The 24,906-nt window shown below is 51.1% G+C and overlaps 1 protein-coding gene across 2 annotated transcripts; it reads left to right on the top strand.

Moving 5' to 3' along the window:
- Positions 1-2,096: 2,096 nt before the first annotated feature.
- On the top strand, positions 2,097-23,514 carry RUFY4 (RUN and FYVE domain containing 4). 2 transcript variants are annotated; one of them, XM_012446382.2, is made up of 12 exons: positions 2,097-2,419; positions 3,566-3,717; positions 3,831-3,937; positions 5,036-5,161; positions 5,413-5,519; positions 5,876-6,019; positions 6,422-6,491; positions 8,023-8,670; positions 9,354-9,460; positions 16,174-16,320; positions 22,178-22,288; positions 22,876-23,514. In XM_012446382.2, exons 2-12 carry the CDS (start codon positions 3,672-3,674, stop codon positions 22,976-22,978), a joined length of 1,716 nt encoding a protein of 571 aa, XP_012301805.2. In that variant the 5' UTR covers positions 2,097-2,419; positions 3,566-3,671; the 3' UTR covers positions 22,979-23,514. The 2 variants fall into 2 exon arrangements, with proteins under 2 accessions (XP_012301805.2, XP_012301806.2); XM_012446383.2 differs by having other exon boundaries at positions 5,954-6,019; positions 22,876-23,508.
- Positions 23,515-24,906: the final 1,392 nt, after the last annotated feature.

The following is a 24,906-nucleotide window of genomic DNA, read 5'->3' as shown; positions in this document are numbered from 1 at the left end:
GCCACTCAGAAACCAGCTCATCTGATGCAGACACTTGTCCCCATCCCTGTCCCTGCCACTGTCACACACCAGCACACATACGCTCCCCTCCTTCTCCCCTTCATCACCCACCTCCAGTGCCCCTGGCTCCTCCCTCCATCTCAGCCCTATTGCCTGTCCCTGTCCCTGCCCGCCCTCACATGGCCAATCAGGCACCCACCCCGTGTCAAAGCTGGCTGTGTGGGAGGTGGGGAGGCAGGAACACGGGGTGAAGCAAGAAGACCCACCAACAGCAAGTCCTGAGGTCACAGGGACTTAGAGAGGAGTTAGCCCTCGACTCCTACTCCTACTCTCCCAGAAGAAGCAGCACCACACCTATACCAGGCCTAGTGGTTCCCTGGCAGTCACCTCCTCCAGAACAGACACCTGCCTCCCAGCCCAGGCCTGTCTCCATCACCAGGTCAGCTTCTCACTTGCAAGGCTCTGAGACTTACCCAGCACAGAGAAGGCAGGGGTGAGAGGCCAGCTGTCCCCGCCATCCTGGGGCAGTCCTTGCTCTGGTGGGGCCCCCTCCCTCCTAACTCCAGAGTCCTCCTCAATCAAAAGACACCAAAGAGCTGCCCCTTGGCCCAGCTCAAGAAAGATTAACCCTTTCCCTACTTTACCCCAGCAGTCCAGGCCTGCCCCTCTTGGGTGGCTCCTAAACCAACCTCACCAAGCTATTTGCCCTTCTAGAGGTCAGGTCCTATATCACCCTCTTCCCAAAGGCACAAGATATCCAGGGCAGCCCTCCACCCAACTGGAGGCCCCTTCACCTGGTCCTGGTCCTGCCTCCCCCTGGGTCCGCCCTGCCTTGCTGCACTCCCCAAGTGGACTGGCACTGTCCTGGGCTGGCTGCTTACCTATGCCAGGTGTCCTGGGCTCTGCCAACCACGAGCTCCCGACTCAGGGCATCCTCCCTCACCCACTCCCGCAGCCCCTACCTGGAGCAGCAGCTGCCTTCTGTCTGTGTGGGCCAAACCCCCGGGCTCCTAGCACTTGGCCTGCTCAGAGGCCCAGGGACTCCCCGGGGGCTGGGGATGGCAGGGTGGCCTGGGCTGCAGCTGCTCACAGCACACCAGGCTCACAGTGCAGCCCATCCGGCCTGGCGCCCGGCAGGCAGGGCTGGAGACGTGGGAGCCCCAGGAGCCGGCCCACCCCTCGCCCTGGCGACAGCTCAGCCCAGAGCTCTGGCGACATTGGCAGGGGAGCAGCAACACCCCCAGCCTGGCCCCGACAGAGTTCCTGCCTTCCCGGCCAGCGGCAACAGGACCCCACTGTGGAGCCTGATGGGGGTCTGCACTACAGGTCCCAGACACAGCCAGTGATGAAGCCGACCTCAGGGAGCGGGGCAGTGGGGAGGTCCTTGGGACAAGGTCTTCAATCAGTCTGACTTGGGTGGCAGGGTGAGAAAGAGACCAAGAACGTGACAGGAGGGACAGGGAGAACATCAGGGGAGACAACGAGGGAGCGACAGAGATGGGGGACAGAGATGGGGATGCAGCCTCTGCATGGGGGGTACAGGTGCAGGACCGAGCAGAGGGCAGACACGCTGGGACATGCCTTGTGCTGGTTTTCACACGCGGTTTCTGGGGTTTGTGAAAACAGCAGTCCTCCCAGGACCCTGCTCCTCTGCCCCAATACTAGCTCCTGGGGCAGCCCAGCCTGGAAAAACGAGGACCCGGGATGGAAAGATCCCAGCCTCAAGGAGCAGAGCACAGCCAGGGTGGGGGGCCCCAGCCCACCTGGTCAACTCACCTGGCCCGTTGCTGGGCACAGCATCTCCTTGGTGGTCTCACTTCCATCCTTTCGGGAATGGGACCAGGATTGCAGGGGTTGGCACTGGTGACCAGAACTCATAGGGACCGCTCAGCCGACTGAGGTGGAGAGAGGAAGGAGGTACGTGGTGGGACCCTCGCCCTCCACTCCCCACCCTGGAGTGCTGCCCACAGCCCAACCAAGCGGCAGGGAAGAGGAACAGCCACAGGCCGAGCGGGCGCGGAGTTCCACGGCCTCCCTCTGCCCCCTGGTGGCGAGGAGGAAGAAAAGCAAGAGCAAGTGCTGGAAACGAAAAGGAAACTAGCAGCAGTCCCTGCTACCACAATGGATCAGACCCCATTGGGCTAACAGGTGACTCTACCCCAGGTCGGCCTGAGAGGGCCCATCCCCCTTCTCACCATTCTGCCCCAGAGCCCTGGATCCTGCCTCTACCACTTCTTCCCTGCAGCGTCTTCTGTTCCCGCTCCTCCGTGAGCCAGGTTTCCCCTCCAGGCTGCTGGGCTGGGACTGAGTCACTTCCCAGGCTGCAAACCCTGGGACAGCTGTGCAGGGCACAGTCACTAAGGACGGACTCGGGCAGCAGAGCCGCGCTGTCGTGCCCCAACCAGCCAGGCCCTCCCGGGTGAGTAGCAGGGAGAGCCCCGGAACTCATGGGGATAGGAGGGTGATGCCTGGAGCCAGGGGAGTAAAATGCATGACAGATATGAGGAGAGGAGGAGGCACGTGGAGCCCTTCATGGATTTCACACAGGATCTGGGATGGAAGGGGCTGCCGAGACCATCAGTCCAATCTTTGGTCTACAGGTGGGGAAACTGAGGCTCAAGGAAGGTGAGTGATTTGCCCGAGATCACACAATGAGTGCGTAGCCAGGTCAGGATGGAGACCCCAGTCTCTGGACTCCTGAAGCCGTCCTCCCTGAATCCCATGCCCCACCTATCTCCCTTATTTGCTTCCGTTTCCCTCTCCCCTCCCCTCCGCTTCGTCCCACCCACCGCTGCACCACTGCCATGCCACCCCAAACTCCAGCGGCCGCAGCCTGGGAGGCAAGACAGCTGGGTTTTCCACTCCATGCCTGGACTTGACTCTAGGATCTCAGAATAGAGACACCAGCTCTCAGGGCCACAGTGTTTCCCTCTGGGCCCCAGGACCCATCAGGAGGAGAACAGGATGAGACTCCCCTGGAAAGAGAGGCAGTATTAAAACCAGGCGCCCTGCTCCCCACACACACCCAGCATCTGCTCAGCCCCAGCCCTGGGGCCGCGCCTTACTTCTGCACCTTCTCCTCAAAGAACACACATTTTCCGCTCAGCTGAGGCCCAGGAAACGATGAGAGGGTGTCTCGAGGAGGATGAGTACCCACACAAGGCTGGGGCCCTCCATGGGGAAGGAGGGGACAGCCCAGCCTAGTGTCCACATGGTGTGAGCTCTCACAGGGGCACTCACACCACATCAGGGCCCAGAACACGGGCCCTGTGGGCACACAGACCTGAGTTCAAATCCTGGATACCTCTGTGATGCTGGATAAAGACTTGCCCTCTCTGTGCCCCAGTTTCTCTGGTCTAAAATGGAGTTAATAACCTCCAGGATTATGTGGGGATTGAATGGGACAAGGACATCGAGTGTCAGCACAGTACCGTCACCCAGGGACTGCTCAATTGGTGGAGGCCACACCATCATCTTCACACGCTGGCCTACAAGATAGAGCTGGAATATCCCCCCACTAGGTAACTCGCTGTGTCACCCGAAATAAGTCACTTTCTCTCTGTAGGTTCTGCACCCTCCTTTGTGTAAGGAGAAAGTCAGGCAGTGAGGCCAAGGGTCCTTCCTGGGCTCACAGTCCAAGTCACAAGGAATCACATTGTTTCCAAGTACCCATGGCAGAAGAGGGGGCCATCTTCAAGGTCACCAAGGACCTGAGAGGTGAGTGTCCTGTGAGATGTTCTGGGACTGAGTTGCGGGAGAAGTCAGGATCTGAGAGCCCTCCCTCAGCAGCCTGGCTACCTGATGCCTAACATCTGCCATCCTCCCCACAGCTGCGGTCTCTGCCATCCTCCAGGGTTATGGGGATGGGCAGGGGCCGGTGACAGACACCAGTGCTGAGCTGCACAGACTCTGTGGCTGCCTGGAGCTGCTGCTGCAGGTAGGACCTTCTCCTCCCCTTCCTCATCCATCTCCCCAAACCCAGACAATGGGCAGGACATTCCCAGAAAATGAGGGAGGAGCCAGTGCCCCCTTCCTTACTGTGCACTGTGTCATCTCTCTCTCCCTCCTGACGCCTAACCTCGCTCTTGGACGCTGTCACTGCAGCCTGAGAAGCGAGATGGGGCAAAGCGGGGCTGGAAGGGTCCCAGGGCTGGGGGCAGCCTCACTGCTTAAAGCTTTAGAGGCGTGGATGTCCTAGGACTGGCCCTTCCTGCTGCTACTCAGAGCCCCAGTCATGATCAGTACCAGATTTTATTGAGCACTTGCTATGTGTCGGACTTTGGTCTCTACATGCCCAGCTTTATTCAATCCTCACTCTCACCCTCTGAGATGCTTCATGTCCACCCCTCCCCCACACCCCGACACACATCTTCCTACTTCTCTGACTTCCTCTCTTGCCAGCCTGCCCCCAACCTGCTGCACTCCAGCTCCCCTGGCCTCTCAGATCTTCCTGGAGCACACCAGGCATGCTCCTCCCTCGGGGCCTTTGCATGGGCTCTTCCCTCTACCTAGGATGCTCTTCCACCAGAATACACAGCACACTTTCTCAGCTCATTCAAGCTGGAAGGCTTTCCTGGACACCCTAGATTTTCAACACACATGCCACACACACCACGCACCACACATACACACACATTTTCCACTCTCTTTCCCTGCTTTAGTTTTTGCTCCGCAGCAATCATCACTAGCTAGTATACTCAGTGTTTCACTGAGATCATCTGTATGTTGTCTTATCTCCTCTATGACAATATAAGCTCCACGAAGCCAGTTTGTTTATAGCTGTATCCCCAGAACTTAGAACAGGGCCTGGAACATAGTAAGTGCTCAGTAAGGGCCTCTGAATGATTGAATGAATGAATGAGAACACTGAGGCTCAGGGAAGTCAAGCACCTTGCTCGTGGTCACACAGCCAGTAAGGACAGAGCTAGGTCTGGATGCCCAGTCTGTCTACAGCTCTGTCTTCAACACGCTAGAATGCAGGCTGAGTTCTAGGAGGAAGCATTTCTACACTTTCTTTGCCTTGTTCTGGTTCTAGTTTGACCAGAAAGAGCAGAAGAGCTTCCTAGGGTCTCGGAAGGATTACTGGGACTTTCTCTGCACTGCCCTACGACGGCAGCGGGGGGACATGCAGCCAATCCACTTCGTCCGTTCCCAGGACAAGGTATCCAGGGCCAGGCAACAAGAAGGCTGACGGGGTGGAGGTGGACATAGGCCTGCTCCTTCTTCCCCTCACCTGCTCCGCACGTCTCCTGAGCCCTGCCTCAGCACCCCTCGAGATATGCTTCTCCTCCCATGAAGGCCAGGTCCCCCAACACCCTTCCCATCGCCCAGCACTTCCAGTCCTCTCTCTGTGCTGCCTGGGCATCCTCTGTCCTAATACCACCCCCCATTCTGCCCCTGTGCACTCCGCAGTTGAAGACCCCTCTGGGGAAAGGCCGTGCCTTCATCCGCTTCTGCCTGGCCCGCGGGCAGCTGGCTGAGGCCCTGCAGCTCTGCCTCCTGAACCCAGAGCTCACCAGGTGAGGCTGTTGGGACATTCTCCTGCAGATGCCATCTGAGCCACTTTCCCTCCTTTGTAAAGAGCCCTCCTTTACCCCCACATGGATGGCTTTGTATCAAGGACAGTTGCAATAAGTCATGAAGGAAAAATCAAGCAAGAAAGGGCAAAGGGAGGCTGGAACCCAGGAGTACTGGGAGCGTCAGCGTTCTGGGGCCTCCCTCTCCCGAAGGCCACAACTCTGCCTGGGGAAGAGCCTCATTATGGTGTACAGTGGAAGCTGCTTCGTTGAGGTTGAGCTGGGGTGGGGGTGGGGGCTGGTGCGGCGGAAATAGCACCAGGGTCAAAGGCCAGGGGTTCTGATCACAGTTAACACAGGGAATGGTATGGACCCCGGAGCCCTCTGCTCTGCCCAGAGCACCAAGAAGACATCCTGGACTCTCTCTATGCTCTCAGTGGGGTGGCCTTCAAGTTGGACCTGCAGCAGCCAGACCTGGATGGAGCCTGGCCCATGTTCTCAGAGTGAGTGGGTGCAGCCAAGAGGCAAGGCTCTTTCCAAGGGTCCCAGGCAAGCCCCAAGCCCTCAGCCTCCAGCCCCATCTGTCTCTGCCTCCTTTTGCTCCATGACTGTGGGTCCTCCTGGCCTTCGATGTTTCCAGTGCAAACTCACAGCATACCATCATATGCTCTCACTCATGATTTCCTGGGTGTTCGAGGTGGAGGGCTGGAGGATGAATGGATAGTGGGATGTTGGGAGAGAAAGTACGGATGAATGGAGGATGGGATGCATGAGGGTGGGTGGGCAGGACGGCAGGACGTGCCACGGAATGAATGGGTGAGTGGAAAGGTGGGATACCCTCCGTCTGAGGACCAAGTCCACCACTGAACAGAGGCCCAGGGTCCTCCTGCCTCTTTCACTTTCAGGTCACGCTGCTCCAGTTCCACCCAAACCCAGGGAAGGAGGCCCAGAAAAACCAAAGATGCCCCAAAGAAGGTGCCTCTGCCCTGCCTTCACTCTGAGTTGCCTCTTCCCCATCTCGTTGCTGCCCCCAGGTTGAGGCTTCCCCCTCTGAGTGTACAGAGAGCCCTGACCCAACCGTAGAGACAGAGCAAGAGGCCCATGTGTGGAGCAGGGGACTGGGGAGCCGCAGAGTGGGAGGGGCTCCTATTCCTGGGGTGATGAGGACAGTGGGAGAGAAAGGGAACTCTAGCACCCTCTGCTGGAGCCACTGGCCCCAGAGGAGGAGAAAGTGCTGCGGGCGGGGAGGCGTGCCACTGAAAGCTTCAGGAAACGGATGAGAGACACCCTTTGCTGAGTCCCCTGCACTGGACAATTGACAAACGTCTCAGTTCAGGAAGCGACTAAAGAGTCAGGCTGCCTGGCTGAATCCCAGCCCCACCCCTTACAAACTATGGTTCTTGAACAGTTACTTGTCCTGCCCCATAGGGATATTGTGAGGATGAACTGAGACAACTCACATCCGCACTGCGCAGGGCTCCTGGCTACACAATCCCTGCATGGCAGCGTGTGGTCACACTCATTGTTGTTCTCATCATCCCACAAGCAAACTTTGCACCCCCACCAGCTTCCAGGCACCATGTAGAGATACTATTAGAACTCTGACCTGAGAAGTTCAGGGTCTCTTCGTGGAGATAGACCATAAAGAAAAGCATTGCAATATACAAGTTCAGTGTAAGTCACACAGACACGAACAGAGGAACTTGGGGGCACAGAGAAGTCTTTTTTGTTTTTTTTTGAGACAGAGTCTTGCTCTGTCCCCAGGCTGGAGTGCAGTGTGAGATCTTGGCTTACTGCAACTTCCACCTCCTGGGTTCAAGGGATTCTCCTGCCTCAGCCTCCTGAGTCGCTGGGGCTACAGGTACTCACCACCACTCCCAGCTAATTTTTGTATTTTTAGTGGAGACGGGGTTTCACCATATTGGCCAGGCTGGTCTCAAACTCCTGACCTTGTGATCCACCTGCCTCAGTCTCCCAAAGTGCTGGGATTACAGGTGTGAGCCACTGCGCCCAGCCAAGAAGGCTTCTTGAGAGGTCACTCTTAGCTGAGTGTTGGTCTTTTTGAGATTTCATCACAACCCTAACGCCAAGTACTATCATTCCCATTTTGCAGATGGAAAAACTGAAACACGAAGTCAAGTTCAGGAGGAAAGATTAAAGGAAAGAGATGGGAGGAACTTAGGGGGAGCCAGATCAATACCCAAGACCCAGGTGCAGGAGGGAGAAGGTTGCGGGCTGGGGGAAGGGAGAGAAGGACATCGGGATGCCCTGCCATCCCTCCCCAGACCAAAGCGTGGGGCTCAGATCACCTGGGTGTTGCTAAAATCAGATTTGGATGTTGCTAAAATCAGATTTGGGGTTTGATAAATCAAAGTTTCCATGAGGGGACCTGGTACCTACCTATTTAGCAAGCCCATTAGATTAGCGCTGTGACCTAACCTAATCAACACACCAGGTCAGTGAATTGATGCTGAGAGGGATGACTGGTTTGGGGTCCTCTCCACAGATCCCAGCTGCATATGGAAGCCCCAAAAATGTCCAGGTGGAGGACTCACACACCAGTCAAGCTGTCTGTCTGCAAGATGCACCCAGTGGACAGAAGTTGGTGGGGCTGCCGAGCTCCCAGCAACAGAAGCATCTTCCTTTCTCTTTGGAAAAGAAGGGAGAAAATTCCAGGAGCCTTAGGTATCCCCAGAGCACGTGGGAACCAGAAGGGGAGGCGCCTCAGCTAGACCAGGCAGAAGCAGCTCCCTGGATTGAGATCTTCCTGGAGAACTCAATACCCAGCACCCAGGGACAGGGGAAAGGGGCTACAGGCACTCAGAAGGAGGTGAGAGGGATGGAGGCTGAGGGCACAGGGGTTCTGCTGGCTGCAGAGGGTCAGAGAACAACGGAGGGGACTCATGAAGTGGAAGCAGAGCGCGGTCATGTCAGGAGTCTGCTGACCCCCAGCCCCAGAGGGACCATAGAAGGAGCAATAGCAGGGGGCAGGCAGGGGTGGGGAGGCTCTAGCATCCTGGGGGAGCCCTGGGCTCTTCAGAGACTCACAACAAAGGAAGACTCCACCGCGGAGAATCCACAAGTGCAAACAGAAGTGACCCTTGTGGCCAGGAGGGAGGAGCAAGCTGAGGCGTCCCTGCAGGATGTGGGCAAGGTGAGAACAGTTGAGCTCCATCCCTGGTTATTCACCCCTCTCTGACTTGGCCCATAGATGAGGGTCTGCAATGATCGCCTGGGACCCCTCCCACCCATGGATCAATTTTTATTGGCCCACTCAGGATTATTATTTGGAGACGCCTTTGAAAGCCATATGCATTCTTCAGGTCCCCACAGTCCACCTCTCCCTATTGCCCCATAGTAGCCCCACTTTATTCAGCAATACTTCTTGCGCAGCCCCAGTAGGCACTGGAGTTTGAGATCCCTTTCCGGCAGTTCCTCCAGGCAGCCACTTCCTCTCTAGTTCCATATCCTCATGGTGGCAGGAGGTTCCCCAAATCTAAGTCCTACCGGTGCAGAGCCCTCCTAGTTGCTCCTATGGTACATGCTTCTCCTGGAGGTCACCCAAGGTTATCACCAAGCCTTCCTTCAACCTCCACCCAGGAACTTCCAAGTTCCTGAATTTGCAACTTCCACCCTTCAATGAGGAAGAAAACAGCAACCCAGACTCACCCAGAAGCAGGGCATAGGACAGAGCCAGGGATCACAGCTTTCAGCACTGTCCCCATCCTTGCCGGGGCATGGCCTGGGGTCTCTCGGGAATGTTGTTCAGGGCAGCCCCAACTTTGGGGTCTCTTCCCTCCTCCTTCAGTCTCCTCCTCCCCTCCTTCCACTCCTCAGAGCCTCACACTTGGGCTCCAGAAGGCCGAGGAGCGGGCCCAGCACCAGGAACGGCTGCTGAGGGAGCAGGAAGGGGAGCTGCAGGCACTTCGGGAGCAGCTCAGCAGGTAACCTTGGCAACCCACAGCACAGGGCGTCCGGAAGTGCTCCCTGAGTCCTGCTGTCAATCACGGTCAAGCCAGTGAGGTCCTGTGAACACCTCTCATGCACCAGGCCATGGGCTGGGCACACCTTTGGGATCTGAGGCCTGCAGGGCATTGCTCCTGATCCCAGGGGCTCCACCCTCCCTCCCCTGTGCCTCCCTTTCTCACAGGCCTCCCAGAGCAGCCCCAGGACAGGCCCCGCCTCCTGGCCTCCTTCCCTCCCACCCTCACCCCTGCCTTCCTCTGCTGCCTCCCCAGGCAGCTCCTCTCTCTTTTCCACCCTCTCTGCCTCCCTGCTCCACTGGGCTTCTTTTCTCCATCTCTTTCTGTCTCCCACTTTTACTCAGTTTTTTTGTGTCTCATTTGCTTCTTCCCGTTAGGCCATCTCTCACCCTCTCATACTCATAGCTATCATTTACTGAGCATTTACTATGTCCAGAGCACTGCTGTAGGTGCTTCTGCCTAACATCCTTATGAGATGAGTTCTATAGAACCCCCATTTTATAGAGGAGGAAGCTGAGGCTCAAAGATGCCGCACAATATGCCCACCGTTAGCTAGTTAGCAGGGAGCTGAGGTTCAAGGCCTGCTGCTGACTCCAGAACCAGCGGGCTCAGATGCCCGCTCAGGCAGCACGTCAGGTGCCTGCACCTGTCTCTCCGTCTCTCCTGCTCTGTGTCTCTCTTCATCTTCCGTCTTCACAGTGACCTCAGGGGCCCACAGCACGCTGTCTGTCCTTCCCCACTCAGTCTCTCAGGTCTCAGTTTCTCTCTCTCTCTTTCTTTTTTTCTTTTCTTTTCTTTTTTTTGAGATGAGGTCTCGCTTTGTTGCCAGGTTGGAGTGCAGTGGCTCGATCTTGGCTCACTGCATCCTCCACCTTCCGGGTTCAAGCGATTCTCCTGCCCCAGCTTCCCAAGTAGCTGGGACTACAGGCGTGCACAACCATGCCCAGCTAATTTTTGTATTTTTAGTAGAGATGGGAATTCACCATACTGGCCAGGCTAGGCTGGTCTCAAACTCCTGACCTTATGATCCACCTGTCTCGGCCCCCCAAAGTGCTGGGATTACAGGCGTAAGCCACCATGCCCAGCCTTTCTCTCTCTTTCTCTCTCTCTCTCTCTCTCTCTCTCTCTATCTATCTATCTATCTTTCTCTCTTTGTAGAGATGAGGTCTCACTACATGGTGCAGACTGGTCTCAAATTCCTAGGCCCAAGCTTCAGGCTTCCAAAGGTGCGAGGATTACAGGCATGAGCCACCACACCCAGCCCATCATTTATTTTGTAAAGTCTCCTCTCCCTGCAGAGACCTAATATGCTTTTTCGAATACTTAACAATTAAATGGTTTTTAGTGTATTCAAGAGTTATGCATCCACCATCTCAATCAATTTCAGAACATTTCCATCGCCCCAAAGAGAAACCCTGCACCCATTAACAGCTGCTACGCATTCCTTTCTAGGCCTAGGCAATACCAGTCCACTTTCTGTCTCTACAGATCGGCTGTTTGAGGCTGATGCGCTTTGTTGTTGTTGTTGTCATTGTTGTTATTTGGTTTTTTTTTTCTGTTTTTTTGTTTTTGAGAGAGTTTCGCTCTTGCTGCCCAGGCTGGAGTGCAGTGGCACCATCTCGGCTCACTGCAACCTGCACCTCCCGGGTTCAAGCGATTCTCCTGCCTCAGCCTCCCAAGTAGCTGGGATTACAGATGCCCGCCACCATGCCTGGCTAATTTTTTTTGTATTTTTAGTAGAGATGGGGTTTCATAATGTTGGTCAGGCTGATCTCAAACTCCTGGCCTCAGGTAATCCACCCATCTCAGCCTTCCAAAGTGTAGGGATTACAGGTGTGAGCCACCACGCCCGGCCTGACATGTGTTTTAAAGGCCCGGTGGAGCTGGCCTGTTGGCAGAGAGTCCAGTGAGGACCCTGCTGTGCAGGGGAGAGTGGGGGTGCTCAGATCATGGTGGCAGCATGGAGCAAGGAGAAGTTGCTGGGCTCTGGATCCAGTGTGAAGGAGAACTTCCCAAAGATTTGGATACGCAGTCTGAAGGAAAGACAGAAGTCAAGGATGACTCTGAGTTTTTTGACCTGATCAGCTGGAAAGCTAGAGTCACCATTAACCGAAGTGTGCAGGCTGTGGGAGGGCAGGTTTGTGAGGAAAGTTCAGAGCTTGGTTTTGAACACTTTATGTTTCAGACACCTGTTACACATGTTAGATGGGGGCCGCCGGGCAGGCAGTTGAGTGTGGAGCTCAGGAGGGAAGTGTGGGATGAGAGATCTATCCTAGAGTCCTCAGAGTAAGGACGGCGAGTAACAGCTGACCCTGAGGCTCAGAAGGAGATGTGTTCCCTTGATGCCTGGGAGCCAGGGAGCTAAGGACAAAGCTCACTCTGGGAAAGGAGCCGGTGGGCATCAAGCTGGTCACGAGTTCCTCAACACAGAGAATAGAAGTGCCAAGGGACGTATTCATTCCATCAGACATGTATTATGCATCTACAATGGCCATGAGCAGGTGTGGTGAACAAACCTGGCCAAGCCTATTCTAGAAGACCTGGGATGGATAAACAGATAGCAATCCAATGACAGGCAGATAAATAGATAGCAATCCAATGCCCATTGGATAGATGCTAGGGAGAAAAACAAAGGCAGCAAAGGGCCTGAAGAAAGACAGGATAGTCCTGCAGACGGGGGCCGGGAAGCCCACTCTGAGGAGGTGACATTTGAGCAGAAGTCCCAACCACGTGAGAGACTGGGCCTTGCAAATATCTAGTCAGAAGTGCTGTGGCTAGGGGAACAGCCGGAAGACACGCATTTGTGGACAGGCAGGCCAGATGCACAGGGGGTGGCTGAGCAGAGGGGAGAGGGGCAGAGCCAGGGCCAGGGGCCTCAAAGGCTGAGTGAGGCACTGGAATTCTTCCCTGTGCCACCAGAGGCTGGGGCAGGGTTTAGAGTGGGGCATTTCTCAGTCTAACTTCAGTGTTTAAAGGCTCACTCAGGCTGTGGTGTGGAGGACAGACAGATGGCTGATGGGTGGGAGCCCCCGTGCAGAGCACAGGCTGGGAGCAGAAGTCAGCCACAGCCGACCTGCAGGCAGCAGGCCCAGGGCAAGTCCGTGGGGCTGTGAAAACAGACTTGGGCTGAGATATGGGGCTTCCAACACCCACTTCATGGCTTTCTAGCTGTGGGCCCCTGGGGACAGTGGTCTGCCCTCTCTGGGCCTCAGGTCCATGATTTGCAAAAGGAGACAGTGGGATGGCTAAGGTTCCTCCTCCCAGCTCAGATGCTCTGTGGGGCCATCTTTCCAAGGAGGTGGGTGTCATCTGCACCTCGAGCAAAAGCAATTAGGACACGCATCAGCAGAAGAAGTCCTCAGGATGGGGAACTAGGCAGATATCACACGTCCCCCAGCCCCTGCACAGCAGCACTGAGCTCCTTTGAGTCCCGCCAGGCTCCATCAGCATCCTTCCCTCCCTTCCGCCCTCCCACCTGCTGCCCACTTGGTGCCAGTGCCAGGAATCACTGGTGATCAGGGCCTTACCTGGATGAAGGTGTAGGGAGGTAAAAAGAGTTTTGACCTGGGCAAGCCTGTGTCCAGATTTCTGCTCTCTCCACTCATCAAGCTGTATGATTCTGGGCAAGTGTCACTCTCTCTCTGAGTTTCTATTTTCTCCCTTGTAAAATGAGGATCATATTATCTGTCTCATAACAGTGTGAGAACTAAATGAATGGGGCTATAAAATACTAAACCCGGGACTGACATATAGTAAGTGCTCAGTAAACTAATTCCTTCCATGTCCCCCTCGTGTGCTAGGAGTATCCGTCACCCCGTAATTAAAATACTTTGGGGCTCCCCATTTCACTGAGATTAACATCCACTTCTCCTGGGCCACTGGCAGACAGCTCAGGTCCTGCCCACCTCCCCGCTCCTCTCCTGCCTTCCCTGCCCCCCACTGACCTTTGTGGCAGTCCAGATTCGCTCATCTTCTTTCAGTTCCTCAAACAAGCTCAGCTCTTTCCAACTTGCAGACCTTTGCATGTGCCCATGCCTGCCTCTATATTCCTGACTTCTCATCTTCTGGGTCAGCTTCCATTTCACCTTGTCTGAGAAGCCTCTCCAAGAACCCTCTCTGGTCTCTGTCTGAGCCTCTCGTTTGCCTCTGTCATAGCACTTAGTTTCGTTATTTTACAGGTCTGTCATTTATTTCACCCCTGCCCCAAACACTGTAAGATCCATAGGCACTGCTTTATTCCTGGCATCTACACATCCCCTGGCACACAGCAGGTGGTAAGTGAGTGTTCTCTCACACCCCAAAGACACATGCGCACACCACGGTGGACACATTAAGGGCCCAGGATCACTGGGCAAGTAAACTGGCTCAGGAAAATTAAAGCCAGCAGCTAAGAAATGAGGGCCAAAAGACTAGAACATTGATTAAAATTCAAAACATGGCCCTGCTCTGTGCCTGGGCACCAGAAGCCTCTTAGGGCTGCAGTGACTGAACTCTGGAATGTCAGGGACTGGGCTGCTGGCAGTTTGATGTCATGGCCCACCCAATTTTCTTCCCAGCAACGTGCTAAAAGGGGGTGTTAAAATTACATGTTCAATTCATTGTCAAGCCTATTGCAAGCCTCTTCCACTCAAACACGCTCAATCCCCAGGACACACAGGGGCACACAGACGCACATGAACCCTGAACGCAGGGACTCACTCATGCCACCCACCATCACAGCACCCTCCCAGCTGAGCCCGGGGCCTCCCAGCTGAGCCAGAGGCTGGGACCTGGGGTCAGGTCTTTTTTATTTCCAGTCTAGTCGTCTTCTCGGAACCTTCCAGAAAACCACTGCCGACAAAAAGAAAAGCCAAGAGTGGAGCTAAGAAGCTACCAAACCCACCACTGAAACAAACTTAGGAAAGCCATATTTTTACTATTACTTTTTTAATTGAAAAGACAATGTAACATAACTTTTTAAAATATTTTAAAGCAAAACATCATCTTAAATCCTACACTGCTCCCCTTCCACACACAATTATTTCCAGCTGGGCACCGACCATCCAGCCTGAGGTCCCAGGCATCCGCCTTCCCTCCAGACAGCTGCCAGGATGGTGAACATACCTGTCAAGAAAGTTACATTTTAAGTGGAAATGTTTAAAAACAAAGCAGGGACCACGTGTGGTGGCTCATGCCTGTGATCCCAGCACTTTGGGAGGCCAAGGCGGGCGGATCACAAGGTCAGGAGATTGAGACCATCCTGGCCAACAAGGTGAAACCCGTCTCTACCAAAATACAAAAAATTAGCCAGGCGCAGTGGCAGGTGCCTGCAGTCCCAGCTACTCAGGAGGCTGAGGCAGGGGAATCGCTTAAAGCCAGGAGGCGGAGGTTGCAGTGCATGCACATTATGTGCATGTTGTGTTATGTGTCTGCATTATGGATGTCTGTTTTGTGTGTTGTGCAAGTATGTGTGTATATGTTGTGTTGTTTGTGTTCTGTTTATGTGTGTGGGGTGTGCATTTATATGTGTTGTGTTGTGCGTATTGTGTCGTATGTACATTATGTGTGTTGTGATGTGTGGTGTGTTGTGGTGTGTGTATGTATTGTATTATGTATACATTATATGTGTATTGAGTTGTAAGTGTGTCTTCTGTGTTGTGTGTATGTGTTCTTTTATACTGTGTGTATTAAGGTGTGTGTTTTATTGTGGGCATGTGTGTGCTGTGTGTTGTGTATATTTTGTGTTGTGTTTTGTGTTGTACTGTATTGTGTCTGGTGTGTTGTACGTGCATGTTATGCATGTGCATTGTGTATGGGATTGTGATTGTGTGTGGTGTGTATGTGTTGTGTTATGTGTGTGCATTATGATGTGCCTGTAGTGTTGTGTTGTGTGTCTGTGTATATTGTGTTGTAAGTATGTGTTGTACTGTGTGGTGTGGTGTGCATACATGTTGTGTTTGTGTGTGCTGTGTTATGTGTATGGGTTTCATATGTGTCGTGCATACCCTGAGTTGTGTGTATGTGTTATGCTGTGTTTTATGTATGTGTTGCATTGTCTATATGTGTTGTGTTGCTTGTGTGCTGTGTGTTGTATTGTGTGGGTTATATGTAGGGGATGTTGTGCTGTGTGTATTGTCTTCTGTGTATATGTTGTGTGTGTGTGTATATGTGTTCTGTTGGGTATTGTGTCTGTTGTGTTCTGTGTTGTATTGTGTGAGTGCATTGTGTGTGTTGTGTTTTGTGTTGTGTGTATGTGTTGTGTTTTGTGTGAATGTTGTTATGTGTATGGGTTACATTTGCGTTGTGTTGTATATATGTTGAGCTGTATGTATGTGTTATATTGTGTGTTGTATATGTGTTGTGTTGTGTGTAGGTGTTATATGTAGTATTGTGTGTGTCTCAATGTGTGCGGGGTTGTGTGTGTTGTCTGTATTGTATATATGTGTTCTGTTGGGTGTTATGTCTGTTGTGTTACGTGTTGTATTGTGTGTGCATTTTGTGTATGGTGTGTTGTGTATTGTAGTGTTTGTGTGTGCATGTGTGTGTGCATGTGTGTGTGTGTGTGTGTATGGACTTCAGCTGCCGGGGGCATCACCAGCGTCTCTCCTGAGCTCCCTGTCCAACAGAGGCCCAGCCTAGCTCAGGCACAAAGGCTGAGCTTTTCCCCTGAGCACTTAGTCTTCTTCTGTACCCAGGTGTCAGAAAGAGAGAGCCGAGCTGCAGGCACAGCTGAAGCAGAAGCAAGAGGAGGCTGAGAGGAGGGACGCCATGTACCAGGAGGAGCTTGGAGGGCACCGGGACCTGGTCCAGGCCATGAAGAGGCGGCTGTTGGAACTGATCCAGTAAGAGCGGGGACAGTGGGGAAGGAGAGACAGACGGGGGAATGGTAAGGGATGTGGAGCCCAGAGTGTGAAAATTCTATTCTACTCACAGCTCCCAAGCAGGGTTCTAGACCTTTTATATATGCTAACTCTTCTGTTTCTTTTAGTCACTCCCTGCTGTTATCCCCATTTTACAGATAAGGTAACTGAGGGTCAGAAATAAGGTAGATTTGGCCAGACACAGTAGCTCGCCTCTGTAATCCCAGCACTTTGGAAGGCCAAGGCAGACCAATCGTGAGGTCAGGAGTTCAAGACCTGCCTGGCCAACATAGTGAAACCCCATCTCTATTAAAAATACAAAATTAGCCGGGCATGGTGGCGCGCACCTGTAAACCCAGCTACTCGGGAAGTTGAAGCAATAGAATCATTTGAACACGGGAGGCAGAAGTTGCAGTGAGCCAAGATCGTACCACTGCACTCTAGCCTAGGCAACAGAGTGAGACTTCCTCTCAAAAAAAAAAAAAAAAAGGCAGACTTGGTCACCTAGGACACATAGCATACAAATTCTATAGCGTCCCCTGACAATAATGCACATCCCCACCCAGACCCACCCCCACATACACACACCTACTAAGGTTAGGAGAAGAGAAAGGAACCATGGTTTGAGAAGGAATTGGGAGAAGGAGGAAAACACACCAGTGAGAACCCAGAGGTGATCATGTTTCTTACACCTGCCTGCCCACAGGACTTCCTCAGACCCTGGGCCTGTGGACCAGCCCTGGGTCAGCTGTCCTAGATTCCAGAAGCTAGGCTCACCGGGGTCAGCTCCAAACCACTAAGCTCACTGAGAGGTGGGGGAGATGTAGAAAGCATCATTCCTGCCCTGAGTTGAGGAGAAAGAGAATTCACAGATGTAGGTTATCCTCTCACACAGCTTAGGAAACAGGAGACCAGCGGACTCAGGCTCAGGTTCCATTAACATTGGAAAGTTCCTAAGGGATCTTTTTTTTTTTTTCGATACAGAGTCTCACTCTGTCACCCAGGCTGGAGTGCAGTGGTATGATCTAGGCTCACTGCAAACTCCACCTTCCAGGTTCAAGAGATTTTCCTGCCTCAGCTTCCCAAGTAGCTGGGACCACAAGCACATGCCACCATGCCCGGCTAATTTTTGTATTTTTAGTAGAGACGGGGTTTCACCATGTTGGTCAGACTGGTCTTGAACTCCTGACCTCAAGCAATCCACCCGGCTAGGCCTTCCTAAATGCTAGGATTTCAGGTGAGGGGTCATTTAGAACCAAATCCTCTTACACAAAATCCAAATGGTATTAAAGGTGAGAAAAAGGAGACATCAATTTGGAAAGGACAAATAATTTAAGGAATAGCTCCTCCAATTGGGAGGAAGAGAGATATAAAAAGTGAAGTATTGCACTTTGGGAGGCCGAGGCAGGCAGATCACAAGGTCAAGAGATGGAGACCATCCTGGCCAACATGGTGAAACCCTGTTTCTAGGTACAAAGATTAGCTGGGCATGTTGGCGGGAGCCTGTAATCCCATCTACTTGGGAGGCTGAGGCAGGAGAATCACTTGAACCCTAGAAGCAGAGGTTTTGATGAGCCGAGATTGTGCCACTGCACTCCAGCCTGGGTGACAAGAGTGAAACTCTGTCTCAAAAAAAGAAAGAAAGACAGTCAAATGGAACATATAATAGAAAACAAAAAGTGTATATCCCCAAAGTGTTAGGATTAGGGTTAGCATTAGAAGTCAGCACTGAGCATCTTGGTAGCAGGATCAAAAAGGGAAAGAAGGAAGTGACTAAGTCTCACTTTCCATCCTAAGAAAATATACAAGTCCATCAGCAGGGAAAAATGTTTTTCCTAGTGCAAAGGTGATTAATCACAGGTTATCAGACAGGAAACATTAATCTATGTAATACAATATCCCTGGCAGAAGCTTATGGAAAAATATGACCCTAAGTAAAAAACAAAAAGAAAAAGAAAAACAATAGCCACCAAGGTTGACTTCTGCGTCAGGATGGTGGACCAGCCACAGCTCATCTATTCTCCATACTGAAATTTCTCTGAAATGAATGTAAAAGACTAAAACTTAAAACAGAGAGAAAAGTGGAGGAGCTAACCACAGACGAGAGATTTCAGCTAATTTCCAAAAGCTGGAAAATGGGTGGAGAAGTGGATACTGTGTGAAGCTCAAGTTAGAACTGCAAGATTCAGAGATTCCCAGAGCCACAGATGGTAGAAGCAAGGTGAGGGTTAAAGTCATTAGAAAGAGCAGTCCATACTTGCTGCCTGCTCCCTGCCTCCCCACGTGCAGAATATCCTGTGCTCAGGGGCCTGTCTCCCAAGCAAACGATCAAAAGATCCTTTGCTAAATGAATTTAAATGCCCCAAATAAAAGACCAGTTTGTCCTGGCAGTTGAGAGTCTGGTTATATATAGCAGGTAGCTCCCTACCCAGCCCCCGTAAAGGGAAGCCACTAGTCAACCATTCCTATCCAATGTTCAGAGCTCCAAACAGCTTTTATTGCCTCTTTCTTAAATATAAAATGACAACCAAGGATCCCCAGATATTTGAGGAGAGTCTAGAATATAAAGGGAAGACATGAAGATAAAGGAAAAAGATCCATCTTCCATGAAACAGGATGCTATAAAAAGCATCTGTCAAAAGATGAGAAACATTCTTGGAAATTAAAAATTAAAAATTATGATCACTGAACTTTTTCAATTCACTAAAAGGCTTAGAAGAGAAAGATGAGGCAGTCTCTGACAAAGTAGAATAAAAAGCATAGAGAGATGGAAGTCAGGAGAGAAATAATTAGACATACAGATAATCAGTCTCTGAGTTCCAATGTCCTTTCCAACTGTGAGGACAAAATCAAATAAGACATACAAAAAGTTAAGATATGAGAGAATTCTACAGTTCTGATGGACACAGATCTTCAGATCTGAAGATTTCACTGAGCAAAGAAATGAAAAACAAAACAAAGCCCACAGTTAGATACATCATTATGAAATTTCAGCAAAACAGATAAAGAGAATGTCAAGATTGTCTAGAAAAAGAGATCACCTATAAAAGAAGTAGAATCCAACCACACAGTCTATGGTGCAATACCTTTCAAGTTCTGAGAAAAACTGACTTTTGCCCTAGAATCTTGTTTCCAGAAAAACCATGAATTAAGTGGGGGAGGTGGGGGAGTAAAGACATTTTCACATAGATGGGTTTCAGAAAATTTACCTCCCACATACCCTTGCATAGGAAGTTAGTTGAGGATGTGCTCCAGAAAAACAAGGAAGTAAGCCAAGAAAGGAGAAGATGTGGAATTCAGGAAAAAATAGCTCTAGCCTAGGAGAGAAGAAAAGGGAATTCCCAAGATGACAAGTGGGCAGCAAGCCCAGGGAGCAGTCAGTCTAGACTGTAGCAGGACCAAGGATCCAGGAGGAAGGTCTCTGGGGAGAAAGGGAATCAAGAGAACACTTGAAAAGATGAAGAATTGGAAGGAAAATAATCTGTTAAAGGCAAGTAATGCAAGGAACAAAGAAAGGCAATTAAAAACTCCTAGAAACCCAAAAGACTTCCAGGAAGGAAAATGTTATAGAAGGCATCTCAGCTCTTTGGGAAGAAATACATATATATATATATATATATATATAATCTAATAATATAAACATTATTCATTAATTATTTCAATGTTAGAATCAACTTAAAAGCAAAGAAAACAATTATATAATTATAGAAACAGAACATAAATGCTACCACCTGAACAATATGATGTATAGAATAGAATCCAATAGAATGTTCTGTAAAGGAGGAAATGTTCTACATTTATGCCTACCAGTATGGTAGCTGGTAGTCCTATGTAGAGATGGAGCACTTGAAATATCGAGCCAGTGCAACTAAGGAACTGAAGATTTATTTTATTTATTAATATTTTAATTTAATTAAATGTAAATTGCCACATGTGGGGTAGTGGCTACCATTTTGGATGCTGTGAGAAAAGATGGCAAGGCTGGAAGGTGGAGGAAAGAGGTGAATCAAAAGGAAGAGATGCTGGCATCATCGTATTACAGAACAGGAGTCATAAGGATACTACCTGTAGTTAGTAGATGAAGAAATAAATGTGTGAGTATATTCTGTAAAAATTACAATGGTAGACTGGGCGCAATGGCTCACACCTGTAATCCCAGCACTTTGGGAGGCCGAGGTAGGTGGATCATCTGAGGTCAGGAGTCCAAGACCGGTCTGGCCAACATGATGAAACCCCATCTCTACTAAAAATACAAAAATTAGCCAGGCGTGGTGGCGCATGCCTTGGGAGGCTGAGGCAGGAGACTCACTTGAACCCAGGAGGCGGAGGTTGCAGTGAGCCAAGATCATGCCACAGCACTCCAGCCTGGCTGACAGAGCAAGACTCTGTCTCAACAACAACAACAAAAAAATTACAATGGTAGCCAATAGAGGAACCAAAAAAAGGAATACAACTACATTAGAAGAAGGGTAAGTTAGTGAGGATAGTAATAAATAAACTAAATCCTCTGATATCAAAGGAAGGAGTTCTATAGAAAATGTTCTCTATTGGCAAACAAAGAAGGAGATATAGGAGCATATCACTAAAATATGGAAGTAATTTCAAGGAGAGAAAGCAAAAAGATGTCAGAAATGGTTTGCCACTGAGAATGAAAAGGAGACAGGACAGTATTGCCTTTTGATATGAACACTTTTGTTTGATTTGATTTTTAAATCATGTGTATGTATTATTTTGATAAAAATTTAAAACAACCTGTCTTCCTAAATATCCTTTCAAAAGATAGTGAAGACAGGGCACAGTGGTTCATGCCTGTAGGGAGGTTGAGGTAGGCGGATGGCTTGAGCCCAGGAGTTCAAGACCAGCCTGGGCAACATGTCAAAACCCCGTCTCTATGAACTTAGCCAGGCATGGTGGCACGTGCCTATAGTCCCAGCTACTCAGGAGGCTAAAGTGGGAGGATCACCTGAGCCTGGGAGGTCGAGGCTGCAGTGAGCTGTGATCATGCCACTGTACTCCAGCCTGGGCAACAGAGTGAGATCCTCTCAAAAACAAAACAAAACAAAACAACAACAACAAAAAAAAAAAGCAGTGAAATTAGTTTTGCAAGGGCATACACATAAATACAAGGCAGTTTGTGTAAGTGCCAGATAAGGGACAGGAGGCAAGATGTGCTGTAAGTGTCTGGAGCAAGAAACCCCACGGGCCTTTATGATTAGGGAGCACTCCTTTGTGCTCAAATAATGGGTCTTTAAATCATTGGTGAAAGTTATTTTGGGCAAAGAGGAGGCCAGATGTCAGGCGCATTCTGATCTCTCGTATGTGTCTCTCGGTGTCTCTTCATTTATCTCTGTCTTTGGCCCCTGTGTCTCTTTATCTCTCCACTTGTCTTTATATCTCTCTCCCCTGTCTCCATTTTCTCTGTCTCCGTGTCTCTTTCTCTGTGTGTCTCTCTTTCCCTCTATATATCTCTCAACTTCTCTGTGTCACTCTCTGTCTCCCTCCAATCCTCTGACTTCTTTTCTCTCTCTGTCTCTCTCTCTCTTTCTGCTTCTGTCCACCCCCCTCTCTGAATAACCATCTTTCTCTGTACCTCTTTGTATCCCTCTCTATTGCTGTATCTCTTTCTGCATCTCTGCTCTCATTTCTGTCCCTGTCTCTGAATCTCTTCATTTCTGTGTGTGTTCATGTGATTCCCTCCATCACCCTCTCTGTCTCTCTCCTCCTCTCTGTGTGATTCCCTCTGTCCGGTCTCTCTGTCTGGGTCATTTCCCATTCCTATGTTTTGATCTCTGTCTCTCTGTGTCTCTCCCCCATCTCTGATGTGTCCATCCCCCATCAGAGAGAAGGAACGCCTGTGGCAGAGGCTCCAGCATCTCTCTTCCATGGCCCCTGGGTGCTGTGTGGCCTGTAGCAAGCTCTTTGGTCGATTGTCTCGGCGGTATCCATGCAGGTAAAGGGAAGGGCACAGAATCCCCCCTCTGGGACAGCCCAGTTTCCACCAGCCCACAGCTCCCACCCACCTTAGGGAATGGAGAGACAAAGGAACTGGGTGTTTATAAAAGGCCACTTACAGCTGGCCACTCGTTCTACCACATCTGGCTTCCAACACTAAGCAGAGCCACAAAGGAGAAGAGCAGAAGGGTCAGATAAGGAGTGGGATCTGGGGGGCAGGATTGGGTCCCCCTCCAAGAGCCAACAGAAGTGGCCTCTCGTCTAGAAGGGAGTGTCTGTACAGTGGAAGCTGCTCCCTGTCCTTCCTCTGTGAGCACGGTGCTAGGACCGGCCTCAGGAGAGAGGAAAGTGAGCCACCAGGAGAAGCTGCCATGTGGAGGTGGAGGCTCCGGAGGGGTCGGGGATCAGGACACCCTTCAGGAAAGGGCATACCTCCCGGGACAGACCAAAGACCATTCCGCTGAGAGATGAGAAACAGATGTCTCAGGTGGCCCTGAAGAGGCTGGAACTCCATGACCCCAGCGCCCACCTGGGGAAGTACCAGCTGCAGAGGCCACCCCAGTCTTCCTTGCCTCTGCCTTCCAGGCTCTGCGGAGGCCTGCTCTGCCATGCTTGCTCTGCAGATTACAAGAAGAGAGACCGCTGCTGCCCACCCTGCGCCCGGGGAGGAGAAGTCCAGGTCACCTGACCAAGACCAAGACTAGCTCCCGACCAGCCTCCCACCCTCCTGCCCACTCCACTCAGTCTACTCCCTGCCCCCAGCTCTTCCCAGCCCTCTTGTTTGTCCATTCCTAATTCTAGACACTGGAGATCTAAGGCACCTGTACCTCTGTGGGCAAAGGAGGGTGTGGGGGGTGGTTCCAGCCCTGCAGCTACCACAAGGACCCAGGTGACTTTGGCAAAGCCCTCAGTGCTCAGGGCTTCTGTAACGTTAGGAGTCAGGCCACATCCTCTCTAAAGTCCCTCTGGGCTCAGTACATCCATCACTGTAGATGAGACCCCAGCAGCCCTGATGTTTCTCCTCTGTGCTCCCCACTCACCCAGCGGCGGTGCCCACCCTTCCTGATTCACGAGAAGTGATACCCTCACTGTCTTGGGTTCTTCAGTAGCTTCCTGTCTGGAGGCAGCTTCAGGGATCTGTGTTTGTGTCATTGTTTTTCTTTTTATGTTTAACAGCTTCATTGAAGTACTATTGACATATAATAAACATCACAGAGTGTACAATTTGATGAGTTTGGATTGTAATAAACACCAGTGAAACCATCTTCATAAACGTATCCATCCGCCCCAAAGTTTCCTCGTGCCCCTCTGTGGCCTCCTCCCTTCCCTTCCCTCCAGACCTAGGCAAACACTGATCTGCTCTCAGTCACCACAGGCTGATGTGCATTTTCTAGCATTTATGTAAATGAAATCATTCAGTACACCCTCTTCATTGCCTGCCTTCTTCTGCTCAGCTTAACGATGTCGAGATCTGTGCCCGTTACTGCATGTATCAACAACATATTTTATTGCTGAGTGGTATTCCACTGCATGGGTATGCCTGCATTCACCTGTGCCTGGACATTTGAGCTGTTTCCAACTTCAGGTTATTACAAATAAGATTCCCATGAGCCTCTGCTGACCTACGCTTGTTTCTCTTAGGTTTCTCCTGTGCAGACATACACCTATTTCTTTTAGGTAAATACCTAGGAATGAAATGGGGGGGTCATTATGTTTAACTTTTAAGAAACTGCCAAACTATTGCCCAGAGAGGTGGTACATCGGCCCTTCCCACCAGCAGTGTGTGAGAGTTTCTGTTACCCCCACCCCATTCCCACCAGGCCACCTGCGTTTGGAGGGCAGGGCCGAGGCACAGGTACAGAACTTGAGCCTCTCTGTCCTTCCCTGCCAACCACCATAGTTCTTGATGGATCCCAAGTTGAGAGCATCTGGAGGGAGGGGCTGAGTCTAGGTGACTCTGTGCAGTGTTCATTAGCCAGACTTTGATAAGGACCACTGATGTGGACTATGTGGTACTGTGGCATGAGATCATATCCCCTGTACTGTTCAAGAAGGCTTATGCAAGATGTATGTCCTTCACTAGGCTCCTGATTGTGGTGCTTCTGAGAATACTGTTTTGGAAGAAGTGCAGCCCACACCCTATGATAAGATGATTAGCTGCCCTACGCAGGTTCTAAGACACATTTTGTGGCCTAACAGGGATTCACACAGCTCTTACCTACTCTGCCTTGCAGGCACTGCCAGAGCCTCCACAGCAGTTGGGCAATCCCGTGGCTCTGACCAGAGCTCTGGATGGCCTTTTGGGGTTAGACCGCCCAGATTGCATCCCATTACCTTCACATAGAGCAAGAGTTTTGCAGCAGTAGTTTCTGCCCTGGAGAGCTCATGAGAACTTCTGCTTAGCAAACACAATAACAAGGTGAGGGGAGAAAGCGGGGTTGGAGGGGTTCCTAGAGCAATCAGAGCAATAGAATTGCCACTACCCTCAAGGGCAGCAGTCCCTTTCTGGAAATGAGGCTCACTCACTTATCTTTACTAGGGCAGGGTTCTTACTATAGCAGAAGTCATATTCTAGCAGGAACTCCAGCACAAAGTTCAGACCTTCCTGATGAATTG

This window comes from Aotus nancymaae, unplaced genomic scaffold, assembly GCF_030222135.1.
Source record: "Aotus nancymaae isolate 86718 unplaced genomic scaffold, 86718_ANA_hifiasm-v0.15.2.pri h1tg000008l, whole genome shotgun sequence".
Lineage (NCBI taxonomy): Eukaryota > Metazoa > Chordata > Mammalia > Primates > Aotidae > Aotus > Aotus nancymaae.
The sequence above is the reverse complement of the archived record's forward strand: the minus strand, read 5'-3'. Positions and strand labels throughout refer to the sequence as shown.